General features: G+C 31.3%; 2 protein-coding genes across 2 annotated transcripts; one reads left to right on the top strand and one right to left on the bottom strand.

Annotated features, from left to right (window-relative positions):
- Nucleotides 1-254: 254 nt before the first annotated feature.
- LOC111001089 (neuronal membrane glycoprotein M6-a) lies at nucleotides 255-3,967 on the bottom strand. Its single transcript, XM_022270797.2, has one exon. It carries the CDS (start codon nucleotides 3,832-3,834, stop codon nucleotides 3,085-3,087), a length of 750 nt encoding a protein of 249 aa, XP_022126489.1. The 5' UTR covers nucleotides 3,835-3,967; the 3' UTR covers nucleotides 255-3,084.
- A 379-nt stretch (nucleotides 3,968-4,346) lies between these two features.
- LOC111001090 (probable Golgi SNAP receptor complex member 2) lies at nucleotides 4,347-18,471 on the top strand. The gene is made up of 5 exons (XM_022270798.2): nucleotides 4,347-4,501; nucleotides 4,579-4,792; nucleotides 4,995-5,100; nucleotides 5,700-5,877; nucleotides 17,931-18,471. Exons 2-5 carry the CDS (start codon nucleotides 4,662-4,664, stop codon nucleotides 18,137-18,139), a joined length of 624 nt encoding a protein of 207 aa, XP_022126490.2. The 5' UTR covers nucleotides 4,347-4,501; nucleotides 4,579-4,661; the 3' UTR covers nucleotides 18,140-18,471.
- The last annotated feature ends 29 nt before the right edge of the window (nucleotides 18,472-18,500 follow it).

The following is an 18,500-nucleotide window of genomic DNA, read 5'->3' as shown; positions in this document are numbered from 1 at the left end:
TGCGCGGCAAAAACTGTCTTGAAAAACGGTCAGTTGTGGAACGGCGGACAAAATAAACCATAATGCTCAGATAAAGGAGTATTTTACCTGTTCTTTTTTGCCTGAAGTTTACCTTGTTATTTAGACCTAAACAGGGAAGATGATGCTTGATGAATGCCGTCTGTCTTTATTAATTTTATCCTTAATTTATTATTCCTGTTATGCGATGTGTTAGTGCTCTTATTATTTTTGAATTAATACAATTAAAAAATCAATTCAAAGTGAACATTTTAATAAAACGCTTATTACAAAGCAAGTGCTTGAACTAACATACAGGGTATAAATTACAGAAGTACAAAAAATATAAGCTTATTGTCATACAGATTTTTAAAAAAAACAATCAAATTTTTTAGCTATGCTAAATTCTTCAGATTTGGGCCATGGCTGATGAGCCCTCGGCCTTAGTTAGGCCTAAATTGATACATTTTGAAATTGAGCATGTGACAAAATTACCTATGGTACTAGGCCCGCCATCCAGTGGAAGCTCGTACAATAAGCCATAAAAATACTTTAGTAAATAAAATATTAATGTTGTCGACTTGTCGTTATCAAGTCCCCTGTCCCAATAAACAGCTGATTATATTTCAAAATGACTCGTCATAAGAAAACAATTTAATAAAAAGTCTCGCACAATACTGGTAACAACAAATTCGATTCCGGGTAAAAAATTTAACGTCGTCCAATTAAAGAATAAATCAGACACAATTCTACAGAACAACAATTATTTCTTAAACACAGCAAACATAAGTTTTACCGTAAGCCAATTTCTCGTCGCTAACGCCATTTTGAAGTGTCAAGTTTACTGCTATCAATTTAATGATTCACTGGATCTTCATTTTAAAATTCATATAAAATATTCAATGCTTCTTAAACAATAAATATTATTAAATGAATTTCCATAGATTTTGCACCATTAAAGAAATTTAACAGTTCGTTCTGTTCTTTTTGTACATATTCCACTAATTGCTAGAGCCTATTTTTAAAAATGCTGGCTGGATATAAATTTTATAAAACATTTAAAGTAGGCAATGGTTTTATCCAACTGTTGCCTATTAATATTATCAGTATTACTCAGACTAATTCATCAAGTAATTGGCAACTTCATTAAGATTTACACATGTAATGCCACAGAAAACTAAATGCAATATAAAATACAGATATAAAATTATATAAGTTTTATTTCTACCATAACAGGTAGTGAACAATGTTAGGTTAGGTTTTCATTACAAAATGTGGATTAAAGAAAGAATTGTTTGTTACCATAGTTACAAAGTTTAACATACTTTATAACCAATTGTGTAAATATCTCATTTATTTGAAGTCATTACTATGAGTAATTTCTAGTTTATGTATAACAGCACATTTTTGCTTTGTACAGAAGCCATAGTTATATTGACATTCTAAGGGTTTGTTTCACAGTGTATGGATAAATTACCAAATAGCTATGCAACAAATAAATTATTCTGAAGATAAAAGTTCAGAATAAGAGACTTAGGGATTCATGACATATAGCGCTATCTGAGTAGTGAAACTCAACAATAATGTATCCTACCTATGTAGTAATAAATAGCTTATTTAAAACTTATCTGGACATTGTGAAACATACCCTTAATCTGTATATCATACCCTTATATGTAATTGTTATTAAGTGGATACAGTAAAAAATAATTGTACTCAATTTCTGAAAACTTGTACATATATTAGTACTATCAATGACTTCTCTATACAAATCATATCATAACATAAGGTAAAGACTGAAAAATTTTGTTAATTGAGACAAAATCTCCAACAAATATATTTGTGTTTTTTAGCATGGAAATATTTTGATTGAAATAGCATTGCTCTGCTTTATGAGTTAAAGACTTAAGGGTTACTAGACATACAACTTGTGGGATAGTCTATGTATCGAGGAGACTACATAATATAAAGATACCAGCAAATTAACAAGAGTAAAACTACACAGATAGTATCCCATAATAGTAAGATTGTTAAGACTTTCCAACCCCTGCTCTCATGAGTCAGTCAATGATGCATCAATTTGATATAATTATTATTATTGCATTGTTGTCTTTTCAACCATGTTTGCATGAAAATACAAATATTGATCAATCAAATGTGTCACTACAGATATGATCAAAATAATGTAGCACTGGTAACTTGAATGTGGGATTAATACTTTTTAAAGATTTTTACCTACAAACTGTTTTATCTAATGTTGATTACTAGTTGATTATTGTAAAAAGAAACAAATTATTTATTTTTTAACTTTAATTTAGGCAATATGGAATTTTTAGTAATTTCTTTTAAATCTCAATCTACAACAATTCCATGTAACTTCAAATCTATTTAGCTACCATATAATCAAGTCTGCCACTCAGTCTTAACAAACTTTAATCATTTTCAATTTAGCTGTTATACATATTTGTACAATATACCTTTCTAAGGTAAACCTTAAATAATTACTGGATAATCAGTGCTACTTACTCTTAATATGTTATTTGTGCTACACTAAACTTATCTAAACTAGCAGTCTTAATCATAAACATACTAGAAAAAGATGTACATGTTGTCACATCTAACTATTGTCTCAATATTAAATACAGTACAAACCTTTTAAGAAAATATCAGTCTGGCATAATTGATTATTAAAAGGAAAGTGTATCCGGTATGAATCTATGCAATAGTAAAGAAGAATATGTCTATGTCTGCCTTTGGGCAATATTCTTTTAAGGGACTAGTTTACTGAAAATGATATAATAATTTACTTATTTAAGTTTTAGTATGTTTATAATAAGACCTTAAGGTTCCCTATAATGTAAAATATAACAAATTACCTTAATGTTAACGGAATGTCAAATTTGAACAATTCACAGTGGTCTAAATAAGATATGTGACAATAATTTGAATCATCATCTTCACCATACATCAGTCTTTTTATATTTTCATAAGATGAACACAGGATTTTGTAGGCATTTTTTCTCAATCATTCTGTCACATTTTAGTAGTTGCCTCAAGGGAGCGCAGTAATGGCGCACGGGCCATATACTAGAATCTGTCTTTGGAGGCATGTAGGTTTGGGTTTGTGAGGTATTGCAATTCTTGTAACTCCTGGAATTTCTCATGATCCCTTATGTGTGCATAGTTAGCAGATAAACACATCAGATAGTGTACCAAACTCAGTATAACTAGAAGGCATGACACCATAGCAAGAATAAACATAAATTCAGCTTTCTCAACATAGTCCTTGCAAAATAGTTTCATTTTGTGAGCTTCACAGATTTTCATATCTTCTTGTTTAACTGAAGCGGGAAACATAAAATCAAACTGTGTAAAATCTATGCAAGTTGATAATTCAATGTTTCCTGGTTTAGAACAAAGATTCCAAAAAATTGTAAATAAGAATGTAGTTATCACGAGGAAACCAAGTAATATGATCCAAGTAAATGTCAAAATGTAGGTTATTATCATGAAAATTGCGCAAGAGATCCTTCCGCCGACTCTAGCTCGCCAAGCTCGATAAACTCTTTGTCTCGTGGCACCTGTGGTAAGGCATCCTAGACAAAGGAGCATGAATCCTAAAGCGGCCATACATGCACTCCCAACTATAAATATCATTTGAAGAGCCTCGATCCATATTAGGCGAAAGTGAAAAACTTCATCAAACATTAATATAGACAGTGCTGAACCTCGGTACATCGTTCCACAAAACACTCCCACGCCCAAGCAGCACATTATAGTGGCTATTAAAGTAGCATGGGGTACTCTTGTAAGACAAGCTTGACACGGATCACCCATTTTAGCAATTATATTTAACTGTATTGTATATATAAAGTCTCCTTCAAAGTAATATTTATTTTTCGAAATATATAAACATAAGTCACTGATTAAAAAAAGCTGCTGAACTGATTACGGCAAGCAAAGATTACAACCACAGACTATGATTTATACACTGTTGACTGCACTCCACAGGTTCTTAACTATTTCACAGAAAACAAAATTATTATGTTATCAAATAACTATTTACGATATTTGTTTCATGGTTCAATTAATTTTCTAATGAAATTAAACTTTAATTCTTTCATAAAGTAGATAACTTAAATGAAATGCCATTTGATAAATCTTTCGTGTGTATTATTACTTTAGCAGCTTGTAGTCTTTTTTGTTAGTTGTCTGCGGTATAAACTAATACTCAATAGAAATTATGTTGATTACCACCGATTGATCACCGGACAGTAGATAATCGTAATTTTTCGTCATTCATCACATAAGTAGATGTTTAATTTGTGCACAGAACAGTGAACAATTACGCTATAACGTCAATTGTCACATTATTAATAAATATGTATTATGTGGCACTGAAGAGTGAACTCGGACACTGGAATTTAAATTTTAAATAATAAATGAAAACGAGTATGAAATATTATCGTGGTGAAAATAGCGACAAATATTATTTATAATTCCGGTATTGCATTAACTATACGACGATGTATTTTTTTTATGTTTTAGATTCTTTAATTCAATTGTTATTTGACTTTTCAGCCAGAGCCAAGTGGACACTTGTTTTACATTTTTATTTGTAATATAAATAATATAACGATTGGAAACTTTTTATTTGAAATGCCATGGATGTACTTTATCATCAAACCAGTCAATTAATACAGGAAGCATTCGATTTATTTCATAAACTTGATTCCATTCCAGACTCTGAAAGAGTTGAAAATGATATACAATTTAAGATTAACGCTATTAATGGGTATGTACATATATGTATATATTAAAAATAACTATGACATATTTTATATCTTAACTATAAAATATGATAGATAAGGCTTCTGCTTTTTATGTCAAAGCATATTTGTCTTCTCGGTAAATGATTCTAAATCTGTCAGTGCTAAAAGCAAGCCAGTTAGCCTTCATAAATAAAAATATATTAATTTAAAATGTATTTATTACAGAAATTGTGAAAGGCTTGATATTTTGGTGTTCAAAACACCAATTAATCAGAGACCAATGGCTAAGATGAGAGTGGATCAGTTGAAATATGACAGTAAACATTTACAGGTATTTTATTTAATTATTGGTTTTTTTTAAGTACAATCATGTAAGATACTTGTTGCTTAACATATTGTGCTAATTTTTCCTGTCCTTAAAATATAGACTGCAATATTTTATAAAAGTCTGTGACATTATTACACCTTGCTAATTTGTTTTACATTATTTAAATTGTAAAGTGTATTTGATTGACGTGGAATAAGTGATACCTAGATGATCTTATGTTCCAAATAAAATAAACATATTTTATTTTTTTTATTTTTTTATTTTTTTACAACATATATTGTATGTCGTTGTGAACATGTATTATCAAAAATTGCCTACTGTATATTATCTTCAGCAAAATTATATAGTGACATATATTATGGTACAATAGAACACAGCAGTTGTGATTTACTAAAGATTTTACAACCATGTATTTAACATCCTTTTGCTTCATCTTTCTTAAACTTACATAATATGTGTTATCTCTAAAAAATACTTTTTGTTTATGTGTTAACATCACCTACTGTATCAAAAAAATATTAAAATAGTCCAGGGTTATTGACCAAGTTACGTATATTCCATTTATTTTAAGCCTTTCATTTATAGAAATATTACTATTACAGGCCTCATTAATCAATGCCCAGAATAAAAGGAGAAGGCGAGAACAAGAAAAGTCTGAAAGGGAACAATTGTTGAGTCGACGATTTAATGACCATATGGAAATAACGGTAGATTATTTGGCTCAGGAGAATAATTCGTTGCAGAATTCTCATAGGAATGTTGATGAAATGTTGCATACAGGTTTGTTTTGGTATATTCTATTAGAAAGCTTTTTTAATGAAAGGGTGAGATTTTAAACCGTGACTTAGCATGATCAAGGACATGCAATTCTTCATTCAATTAATATGTCAATCTGATACATTTTTAACCTACAGAACTCAAGACTAACTGTCGTTTTTTTATCTTATCGGTTGTCGCATTTGTTAGTCACAATTATATTTACTACTTACTCTGTTTTGCAAGACGGCACACTTTTAAATACTTGTGGAATCAATTAGACTCGTTACTTAGAGATAAATGGCGTTCTTATGGTGAAAGAGTTTTTTAGTCAATTCATTAGTAATCCTGCTGTTTTACAAAATCAGCATACTTGAGAACTTAGAGAAACATAACAGTCTCTGCCTATTACATATGTATATTATTATAAATTTAATTTCTTGGACATTACTTCTAATTACAATTAAAATTTGCAATTACATATTGTACCTAATACTTCACATAATCTTTTTGCTGTTAATTAAATGTATCATAACTTGCATATCTTAGACAAATTACACCAGACATACTTATAAAATTGAGTGTTTATAATTATTAAAAATAGATGACGCTGATATGTGTTAAGTTAGCTAATGCCGAGCATAGATGGCGCAATTTGCAAAACCAATTAATAGACACAAAATAATAGATAAGATTAACGAACCACAGAGTATGGACACAAAAAGTCAAAGATTTTTTGACTTTGAATGATTTTGGTAGATGTATAGATTATATGTACATTTATTTATTAGACTACCTATGTATAATACATAATTACAGGTGGATCTTGCATTTGTTTCGATAATAGACAAGTATCAGTTTCCACACATGGATCTAAGATATGTCGCATTCCTTACGATATTTTTCTTTACACTACTTAGCACTGGCTAATTGCATACATATAATAATTTGTTTGAACATTGTTCAGTCGGATTTCAAACGACCGACCTCAGGAGTGAGAGCCATAGATTAGGCATTAGGCCAACACCGCTCAAAACTAACATCTAGCAGCTATATTATTTTTGGCGCGAAATTATTTTTATCTGTATGTATATAATTCTTATGCATTTGGGTGGCTTACATTAACAAATAAGCTGTTTTTGCTGCAGTCGGTATTTAGGTTATTTATCTATACAGCAAATAAACAGCTATAGATTTTATGTGCATGTGTTTGTAATCAAACTCCTAAACGGCTGGACAGATTTTTATGAAATCTGTGTTCAAGAGGATTCATGATAATTAGTAATATGATGATGAACATATTACTCAGAGATAAAGTTTGTTTACAGAGTGTGTTTGTGTGTGGAGGAATTCCCAAAAAATCGTTTATAAAAAAACCTTACTCTTTATACATAGGTATATAAAAATACAAAGAATGATAATATTTTAAATGAATATTTATGTTTGAAAACTAGTCACAAATTTAAATAGTTTCTATAAATAACTTCTATGTAAAATTCTACTTTTAAATCATCACCCTTATTTGTGGCAAAATATGCCAAGTTTAGGTTGTACCACCATAAAATTTTCTTTTTTTTTTTCTAACAAATAAATTATTAATTTAAATAATTTCAATGTAAAATACCATCCATGGATTCTCTTGAGTAAAGTAGGCATTAGCTATGCACTTTTGAAACTACAAGAAAAATAGTATGTACGAAAAGAATGAAAAATCAAAACTTTTTTGCAAAGAGTTAAGAGAAAATAGACGACTATCTATCCAGCTTTACAGTACAAAAATAAGTAGGTAATATTCAGAGTCATCTGTATAAAAAAGTTTACAAGTATTGGAGAAAAATAACTTACAAACAGTTTTATTTATGAAAACATTTAAAGATAAATTTTATGCGTCATTTGTAAATTTGGCGGGTTCTTGAACTTATTTAGGATTTATTTGAATTTTAAAGCAAAATCTTAAAAGACTAAGATTAAAGAAATAAATGTGATAGATTCAGTAATAAATTATCTGAAATGGTAATTAATATTTAATAGTATATAGTTAATACTTAATTGTCAATTCTGATTGTTGGGTAATTAATAATTATTTTTTAATTATCGATCAATTATCATTTATGAAATATAATAGATTTCATATTGAAGGATTATGGGTCGTTTATCAAAGAAACGATAGTAATTAGCACAAATATAACTTTTATTTGGTAATAAGATGAATGACAGCAAGAACACTTAGTTACAACACAATTCATATAAAGTGTTGCCACCTAGTTAAATTTTCAATAACAATTTTACTTAAATTGCTCAATACTCCCACTAAAATTTAAACTAGGTACAAATATAAAAAAAAATAAACTCCTACTGAAATTAGAGTTGTGAAAAGAAAAACAAAATGTGATCTCTTAAATAGATAAAAGCTTGAGTTGGTAACGCTTTAGTTAACATATCTGCTAATTGACTGTTACTAGGAATATAATTTAGTTTAATTACACCCAACTCAACCTTTTCCCTTATAAAATTAAATTTCACATCTATGTGTTTGGTTTTCTTATGATAAACAGGATTGCTAATTAACTTAATTGCACTCTGATTATCAACATACAACATACCATACAACATATGGAACAGATGTAATATTTTCACCTAAATCTAATAATAATTGCTGTAACCATAATATCTCTTTTGCAGCTTCACAAGCAGCTACAAATTCTGCTTCAGTTGTGGAGAGAGCAGTAGTCTTCTGTTTCTGGCTACACCATGTTATAGGTCCCCCATTCATATTAAAAATATAACCGGTAGTAGACTTACGCGTATCTACATCACCTGCAAAATCTGAATCCGAATAGCCGGTGAGATCACTACTTTCTCCATAACATATACATAAATCTTTAGTATTTATTAGGTATCTAATAACACGTTTAATGGCATTTACATGTTGTTGACTTGGATCGTTTACATATCTACTCAAAACATTTACAGCAAAAGAAATGTCAGGCCTTGAAACAGAGCTCAAAAATAACAAGGACCCTATAGCTTCTCTGTATGGAAAATTAATAATATTTTCATCCATTTTCTTTGAAATAACAACATTTACATCTGCAGGGGTACTGGCAGGATTTGAATCACTCATACAAAACTTCTCTATTAATTTTTCAATGTAATCTCTTTGATAAATACAGATACAATTATTTACTCTCTCTATTGGAGTCCAAGTATTATTCTCTTCATGTGCAAGCAATTCTTCATCAATAGCTTTCAACCAGTCGTTTCTTTGTGGACTTTTCATTGCTTCAGCATACGTTTGTGGCAGTGACAGTTCAATTAGGTTTGCTTCAAAACGTCTATTAATCCTTGGTCTCAAATTTATGTTGCTTTGAATTAAATCATCATCTAATTCTTGAGAAGGTTCATATGTAGGGTCATTACTATTACAACTCAACATGGTATCTTCATTCTCTGATGATGAAGTTTCCACAAGAGTATCCTCTACATTTGTTTCTTGCATTTGATTTTGTTGTCCTAATGTCTTCACTTCATCGTCAATGTATATTTGTGTAATATTCTTCCTTATCTCTGGAACATTATGTTCTTCAAAAATTACATTTCTTGATATTTTAACCTTTTTGGTTTCTGGATTGAACATCCTGTAATTGTTATTATCATACCCAATTAGTATCATTTTCTCACTCTTTTTGTCAAGTTTAGTTCTTAGCTGATTAGGAATATGGACATATCCAATACTTCCAAACACCTTCACATGGCCTATATGAGGTTTGATGCCGTTCCATAATTCAAATGGTGTTTTCTTAGGAGTTTGGCTGGAGGAAGTCCGGTTTAATAAATATACTGCACAATTCACAGCCTCAGCCCATAATTCCAGTGACACATCCCTCGCGTACAACATTGAACGTGCACTCTCCACAATGGTACGGTTCTCTCTTTCAGCACGCCCATTTTGTTCTGGTGTATATGGCGCAGTACACTCATGAATTATACCTTCTTTGCTGAGATAGTCATTGAAGGTTTTATTCACATACTCTCTTCCATTATCAGTATGCAATATTCTGACACTATGCATGTACTTATTTTTGATCATAGCATTGTATTTCATGAATATGTCCATCACATCACTTTTATGTTTGACAAAATATACATGCCTGTAACTTGTAGCAGCATCCTTAAATAATATAAAGTATCTCATACCTTGGATAGATGTATGACTCATAGGTCCACAGACATCACTATATACAAGGTCACCTGGCTGTAGTTCTCCTCGTATAGATTTGTGAAATGGAAATCTGCACTGCTTTCCATATGCACATGCTTCACAAACAAAATCAGTTTTATCACTGTTATTCAGTTTCAAGCCTTCTACAACATTATCAGCACTCATACTCTTGATTTGTTTTAGGTTAACATGTCCCAGTCTTTCATGCCACATTTTAATGTTATTTTGATCACTTTGAACTAAGTTACAGGTATCTGAGACCACAGCTTTAATTTTCAATTCGTATAAATTATTTTCTGTTATTGTTGCACACATTACCAAGTCATTGCCTTTGTAAATGAATGCACCAGAGTCTTTCTTGATAATGATATAGGATTTACGCATTATCACACCTTCTGAGAACAGATTTCGTCGCAAATTCGGAACATACAATACATCATGTAGTTCACTGTTCTCCCACTGTCCATTGACACATCTCTTTATTAACACCTTGCCAATGCCAGCCACTTCCACTGATTGTTTGTTTCCTAATGTCAATGATTTCTGGTTACATTCCAATAGTTCTACAAAGAACTCCTTTCTATAGGTCATATGTGCAGAGGCACCACTGTCTAAAATCCACACATTGTCTTCAGCTTCATGGAATTTGGTTTCTACATTAAACGCTAACAAGTCTGCACCTTCCTGTTGAGGTTTTCTATACTTGGATTTCTTTGGAGCACGACATTCTCGAGAAAAATGTCCTCGTTTCCCACAATTATAACATTCAAATCTGTGTTTACTGTTTTTATTTTGATTTGAATTACTAGCATTTCTATTCAGCTCACTTTGTTTTGGGCTATTTTTCCATCCTTTCTTAGCCACAAGAAGAGCGGTTTCTTGTTCTTCTTCACACTGTAAACTAGCTTCTTCATCTAACAAACGAGCAGTGAGATTGACAAGAGTCTGTTGCTCTGGATCCAAAGACATCCACGCTTGACGGAGTGATCTATACTTATGAGGCAGTGTTCCAAGTATTTTTGTTATCACAGCCATTTCACTAATACTTTCGCCACTTTCTTTTAACTGCTTGGCCAATGATTCCACTTTAGAAATGTGTTGAGCTACACTGTCATTTGTAGACATTTTATACTGGTAAAACTTTTCATGGATCAACATTTTACATAATTCACTCTTCTGTTCGTATATTGATTCAAGTTTTGTCATTATTTCCTTAGCAGTTTCACAATTTTCTATTAAAGTTATTTGTTTGAAGTCCATCGAAGATGTTATAATAAACATGGCCATGCCATCATTCTTTGTCCATTCAACATTATTTCCAGCCGGTTTAGGTACTGAAATATCAATCCCTTTTGCTTTTAGGGCACACTTTATCTGGAATTTCCATTGCCTAAAGTTATTTCCATCAAATTTTTCTAAGTTTATTGACCGCATTGAATCCATTTTGAGGTTATTTTGTCAATTTCTTCACAATACGATTGTAACTTTTTCTTTGCTATTTTTCTTAAAACTTTCAATTGCAGAATCTACTGGGCCCATAACCTGAAGGATTATGGGTCGTTTATCAAAGAAACGATAGTAATTAGCACAAATATAACTTTTATTTGGTAATAAGATGAATGACAGCAAGAACACTTAGTTACAACACAATTCATATAAAGTGTTGCCACCTAGTTAAATTTTCAATAACAATTTTACTTAAATTGCTCAATACATATTATTAAAAAAAATCGCTTTGTAAGTCTATGGTTATTATATGTGATTAGTGATTGTTTTATCTGAGATTTGAACTCGGGACCTTTCGGACTTCGGTCGCTGACGCATTCAATTATAAGTACACAAGAGTATAAATGTAAAATGCCATATACAACGTATCTGCGTTTTAAATCTTTATTAGCGCCATCTAGTAGTTCAAGAAAACAGTTTCATTGAAATTGAACTGAAAAAGTTTTAGGTTCAATTACAAATGTATTTAATTAATGAAGATTTTTTTTTGTCAGAATAGCCAATATAGTGTAAAAGAGTTGAGTCTATCATCTTTTTACCTTAATACCATAATTGCAACGCTGGCCCCCATATACCTGTGTTGTAATAATAGAACGAAATTCAATTAAAAAAGGGTCAAAATCACAGATGCAAACTTGTTTATGCACGAAAATGTGTGACTCATGCGCATGTTTCTTACTAATACAATTTGCCATAGAGACGTAGGTCATTGATGTGTCACTTGTAATTTTTGGTTTTAATACCGGTTTCCTTACGACGTTTTGAAGGTCACAAAATACGTATAAAACGTTTTTTTACGCTTATACCATACTATGCTTTTGGAAGATTTGTCGTACCTAATTATGGCCAGTAATAATTCACAAATTGTTAAATTAACTTAAATTTATATTAATACAAAATTGCAAGTATAAATAAACACAAGCATACATGTTTACTTAACAAAATACATAAGTTAGCGGACATTTTAAATTGTCCGCTAACTTATGTACTGGCAAAACTTTTATTATTTGTTATACATAGTTAGTTAGTTAATTACATGTATTTTTTTTATGTAATTTCAAATTTTTTATTTCGTCTATAAAGTAAATTACTTATTATATTATTTTTATTTTTACTTTTATTTATACTATATTGCCAATTTAGGGTCACCTGTTAAGGCAGGTCTTGTGTTCTGCCTCGACATCCTACTGTAAAACTCTTGTTTTTTTTTTAATGGAATCTCGCTGTTGGCCTTAAGGGCTTTTACAGCTCTGCACTGGCTGTTTTGGGGAGCTTAGCTCAGCCGGCAAGGGTGGGATTCCCGCAACACGCGCAAGGGCGTCTCCTATGAGACTCGAACCTCGGCTTGGGCCGTCGTAATACTCTTGGAAAAAACAACGGTAATATATAGGCAGCGGCACGTAAGTCTAGCGCTGGCCGATACGTGGAGGGGATTACTGCACATGTGTACTGTGGTGCGGGGGACGGAATGCGACTGGAGAGCCAATCGACGCTCTTCATTCCGCTAGGCCCCCTCAGGTACCTTATTTTTTACTTCTGCGCAATAACAGTCAGCGCTAGAGTTTCGTGCCGCTACTTGTACCTGAAACCAAAAGCCTTATAACCTTGCATTTCTATATTACCTTGTATAGTGTGATCCCACGTATAGTAAATAATTGTGTATTGTTAGTTTTTTGTTTTCCATGACACGACCTTGAATTAATCTCCGGTTATGTATACACAGTCATATTTACGTCAACATATAATTAATATATGTTAGCGACGTGACGAATAAATGTCTCAAAGTACAAAGATTGACTATTCCGCGAACATTGTTTGGCATTAATAATTCTAAATCGTTTATTTGCAAAGGTACATATCGACTTAATATAACAATTAACACAAACAGCCATATCAATATGACATAAGGAACATATACATAATGTCATAATAATAAATTGAGAGTAATTGTTGTTAAACTTATGGTCCAATTGCCTATGGTTTTCTCTTAAATATTATATTCATTAGCTATAAAGTACAGTGTAACGTAACGTAACGTAACGTAACAATGATATACTTATACATTACATCCACTCACAATTACGACAACAATTAAGTAATTAAGTACTTTTTTAGTTAGCCACTAGAGATGCAGAACATATTTTTGACTGCTGATAAGTTTAGTAAGATAAAACACCAATTCTACCTAATTTTATTCACTTTTTTCTGTTAAGTATACCTATTGTATCTGCTTTAATAATTTTGTATAACAATTCATTGAGCACTGACAGCGACGGATAAACCATGTCAGGTTTTTGTTCGCTGTAAAATGTACTTAAGTTTTTAAATTAAATAAAAATCTTTAAAAAAAAGTTGCGAAAACTAGTAAACAAAGCAATGTACGTTCTTTTTTCGCTAAATCTAGCCCGCAAAATACTCTACTGGCATTACGCATACGAACTCTAAGGAAATCGTTCTTTTGTTTACAAATTGAGATTACTTCCACGGCTAGACTGTTCTTGACCATGACTAATCAGTAGGAGTCATGAATTATGTATACGATTTTCTTCTCTCCATTCTCTCTCTTTGAGATTCTTTTTATAAATGACTAGCAGACTCGGCGCAGCGTTGCTGTGGCTAAGGTTTTTGTTATATTACATAGTAGTAAACTATTCAAGGGAAACGGTATTAGAACTTATGTGAAAGGTAGATAGCTTATGTGAAACGTTGGTACTTTTAACACAGCGCCATCTGTTAGAATTGTATCAAATAATAAACAAATAATTTGCAAAAAAATAAAATTGCGACTATAAATAAAGATATAAGCTATCCTATCTCTTAAGATTGCTCACGGTGTGCCAATTTAATTTAAAATCAGTTAAGTAGTTTAGGAGTCCATCGCGGACAAACATCGTGACAGGAGATTTATATATATTAGATTAATGAAGAGTCCTACATTGTTACTACAAACGATGATTTTTGTAGTTATTTATTCACGCCTTTATTCTCGTAGAGCAGCTCCACGTATCTAGGGTTCCTACGTCTCCATCTACTCTCATGACATTCACGACGCATGCTCGCCGGTTATGCGTACTTCTAACTTGACCCTTCTCTACCTACTGGATTTGCTCCAGGCATAAATGACAAGGCCTACCCAACCTGACTTCACCATCCACGATTGCTTTGTATTAACCGCTTCTCATTCTTAATTCTACATGACCAATCCACCTCAGCACTCCATTTCGTATTGTGACTTCTTTATTAACCCATACTGCTCACATATTATTACTTATCACGCAATATTTTGTTTTATCTGTGTATATCATATTTTGGTATTCGTTAAATTGCATCTAATCAAGTCACAATCATTGCCAATGTCAATAGTTTGACAGCTCTTAAAATTATAACACATGTTAACACATGTCAAACATGTTAGCGAAATAAACATAGTGTATCAGCTCTTAATTAATCTGTTTTCTAAACGTTCTGAATACAAAAACATTTAGGGCCAGTTTTTTGATCCGTAGTTAACTCAACCATTGGTTAAATATCGTTACTAATAGTTAAAATTCAGGAAAATGCGTTTTTGATCCGTGGTTAGAGTTACTAATGGTCAAATATCTAACCATTAGTCAAAAAGTTAACTACTCAGTAGTAAAGAATAACTATCTAATAGTATAAATTGTAGTGTTTTCTGATTACAGCAATTAAGTCATTAATACGTAAAATTGCTCTTTGAACTGTCACACAAGATAGAACCACTTCGAAAGACAGAGACAAACAATACTGTTTTGTTTTTAACGTGAATCTTAATTATATTCTGTGACAAAGACTTTCTCTATACGCCATTAATTTTTAAATTTATTACTCTGTGAACCGTATCACAGGATAAACTTGACAGAGACAAGCACTTTTGTTTTACGTACATTCTATATATTGTACTTACCACATTTTGTTTTATTTGTATACAAAGAAAAAAACGTAAGTTTCACTTCACTTCAATTCAATCTTTAAGTCTCTTACATTTTTGATTACACATTTTGTATCAATACACAAGAAACACGTTAGCTTGTTACCACTGTATTAGTTTAATTGTTAAAGATAGTATTTTATGGCAAGTTCTTTAATCTCTGCCTTGAACGTGAGGCTTAGACAACCAGTTATGTAAATAATTGACCGTGATTATCAATACGAAAATAAGTCCACTTCTCTATGAGTGTGTATTAATACGGTATATCTAAAGATTGTATACAACAGTCATCGTTTATTATGTTGTGTATGTTTTCCAGGTAAGAGGAAATTATCTTGAAAGTATCAAAAGGTAATCCGAATCATGAAGAATATTTTATTTATTTATTTATTTATTCCACTACATTTTTCTATCTTAAAAGTTACTACTAATTCGATAGAACTCCAAAATAATTCCCACACCAATTATCCTAGTACATTAAAAAATAACTACTAAATCTTATAACTAACAATACTTAACAATTAACAACTTAATTAGTTAATAGATATGTTGGCTTATGGCTTTTTATATTTTCTTTAAAAATAAAGATATCGTTAAAAAAATTAAACCAGTCAATCTTTTCGACCTTAGATTGACGGCATGTATATTAATAATAATTAACTTTTTGCGGTTGCTTAGGAGATCGAGCTTTATAATTGTAGGTACAACAAATATTATTAAAGAATATAGTATTCTGTATATCCGTGACCCCGCGTTCAACACAGCGCTTTTTATTTTTTTATGTAATAGGAGGCAAACGGGAAGCTCATCTGACGTGAGGTGATCCTGCCTATGGAAACTTTCATTATCAGAGGGCTCGTAAGTGCGTTGCCGGCCTTTTATATATGCTATTTTCTTTAAGTTTCCTAACGCCCGAACCCAATAATTAAAAGATCTCAGATTGATAACAATCATACCGTGACAGTTGATCATTCTCCTATCCACATCCCAATAAACAAACCCTATCCATTTTTGGCGACGAATAGAATGCAATCTCTTCGCTCTTCACACTCACATTAATTGATAAGCAATATAAACCAAATAAAGTTAATAAAACCGTACGTAATAATATTCAAATGTACATATCTATATTTAAAACATATCAATTAGCTTTTTAATTGTTTTAAAAACTGGTGCAAGTTATAATCTTAAGATAGGATATTGGCACTGTTGAACTGTCATTTTGATACAAAGGTCTATCGACATACACCGATCCGACCTATCATGGATAGCTTGTATCGACAGATGCCTATTTCAATACGTCGATTGGTTATTGGCACAGTTTTATCACTATTTGGACTAAGACGTCTATCTCGATAGTCAAAAATGGATGGAGATAGGTTATAGGGTTTGGGCGTAAGTCTTTTTTAAGGCACTTTCTGCCGGGCACCAACTCTATGTCTGAACTGCTAGTCTAGGGATTTCCATACCGATATGGCTTCAAGAAACGTATATTCCATTAAAGGTCTGCAAAAGGTGATAGACCACAGAGTTGCAGGTGGGCGGCAGATTTAAAATCATTAAAAGTCACCTGCTGCTAATAATTGAACGACTATGTATTAATTATTTTCTGTCTTGATTCACCTTGAAACATGTTTCCGTGTTTTTCCCACAGTTATGTACTCGTAATCAGTACAGTATATGGTCCTATTCCACCACGCCTTTGGTCTCATTTTTTCTTCATCTATTATCTTTAATTTACCCACAATTGTGCCCGGCCATTTCTTAGCTAAAATCTGATATTTAATTATCGCAAACAATACGTTATTAATAATTAATGATTGCAATGATACTTGCATAACTCCAGTCATGAAGGACATTATTGTGCGCATGAATGTCGAACAAAGGTTCTACCACGCAACTTTAATTGTGTTTTCGTATGTAATTCAAATTCAATTCACAATTATCATATAGGTAACACGATGAACGGTTATGAACGTCACAAAATAAATATATATGAAATGCTTCTAATTTTACATTTACTGCCAGTTCTCAAATCAAGGGCGTAGAACGGAAGAGAAGAACTGGCAATAAAATATAATTTTAATAAAGTAATAATACTAAAAGCCTATTTAATTTTTCAATTAGAGTTTAATAAATATGGCGCGAAATTTGGGTCAGAATACAATTTTGATGTACAATTTTTTATATTTTTTATATTAGACTATATAAAAAAGATTTTAGATCGAAATATAAAAAAAAATGTTGTTTAAACTTTCGTACATAACACTATTAGTAACATAGTTGTGAGAATTATTTGTAATAAGCCTTTGGTTTCACAATAATTTTTATTGTTACTAAAATATTATGGCTACAACTCGTATTATTATTATGGTTGTATAAATATAAAACCTCTTTCAGGCTCAAGTATTTTGGAGACACTGCGATACAACCGAGACACACTCAAAGGTGCTCATAGAAGACTTATTGACTTGGCGAATACCCTTGGCCTGTCCAACGCAACGATTTCTCTAATAGAAAAAAGGGTGACGCAAGACAAATACGTCCTCTTTGGTGGAATGTTTGTGACATTGTCTGTGATCGCTCTTGTAATAGTCTATTTTATTTAATCTATGCGATTGTCATTGTTGATGTAAAAATAGAGTTATTCAACATATTTTTTTTGTTTTTACTGTGGTTTTGACTTTATTTTTAGTTAAATTAACAAACAAAAAAAAACAGATTTTCACTGATATTTTTGGAATCACATATTCTTTTTTTTGTAAGTTTCGTAATTATCGGAAATAAACGTTACATTTATAGAAAAACTTAATACATAAAAATATAAGGGATGTAACGGGCGGCCTTATCGCTACTATACATTTATATTCAGTATTTAAATGTCGAACACAATATGACAATTGCTTTAAGATTGTTGCTTGGAATTATATATTTTCATCAATGATTTGTTTTATTTATGGTTTTCCTTAT

Source organism: Pieris rapae, chromosome 23, assembly GCF_905147795.1.
Source record: "Pieris rapae chromosome 23, ilPieRapa1.1, whole genome shotgun sequence".
Lineage (NCBI taxonomy): Eukaryota > Metazoa > Arthropoda > Insecta > Lepidoptera > Pieridae > Pieris > Pieris rapae.
This window is presented reverse-complemented; position numbering and strand designations above follow the sequence as displayed.

Bases quoted from the DNA above. Each gene is read 5' to 3' on its own strand.
- LOC111001089 (XM_022270797.2), bottom strand. From the start codon at position 3,834: ATGGGTGATCCGTGTCAAGCTTGTCTTACAAGAGTACCCCATGCTACT.
- LOC111001090 (XM_022270798.2), top strand. From the start codon at position 4,662: ATGGATGTACTTTATCATCAAACCAGTCAATTAATACAGGAAGCATTC. The intron at 5,101-5,699 runs GTATTTTATTTA...TTACTATTACAG, and splicing joins ATGACAGTAAACATTTACAG to GCCTCATTAATCAATGCCCA. The intron at 5,878-17,930 runs GTTTGTTTTGGT...AACCTCTTTCAG, and splicing joins TGATGAAATGTTGCATACAG to GCTCAAGTATTTTGGAGACA.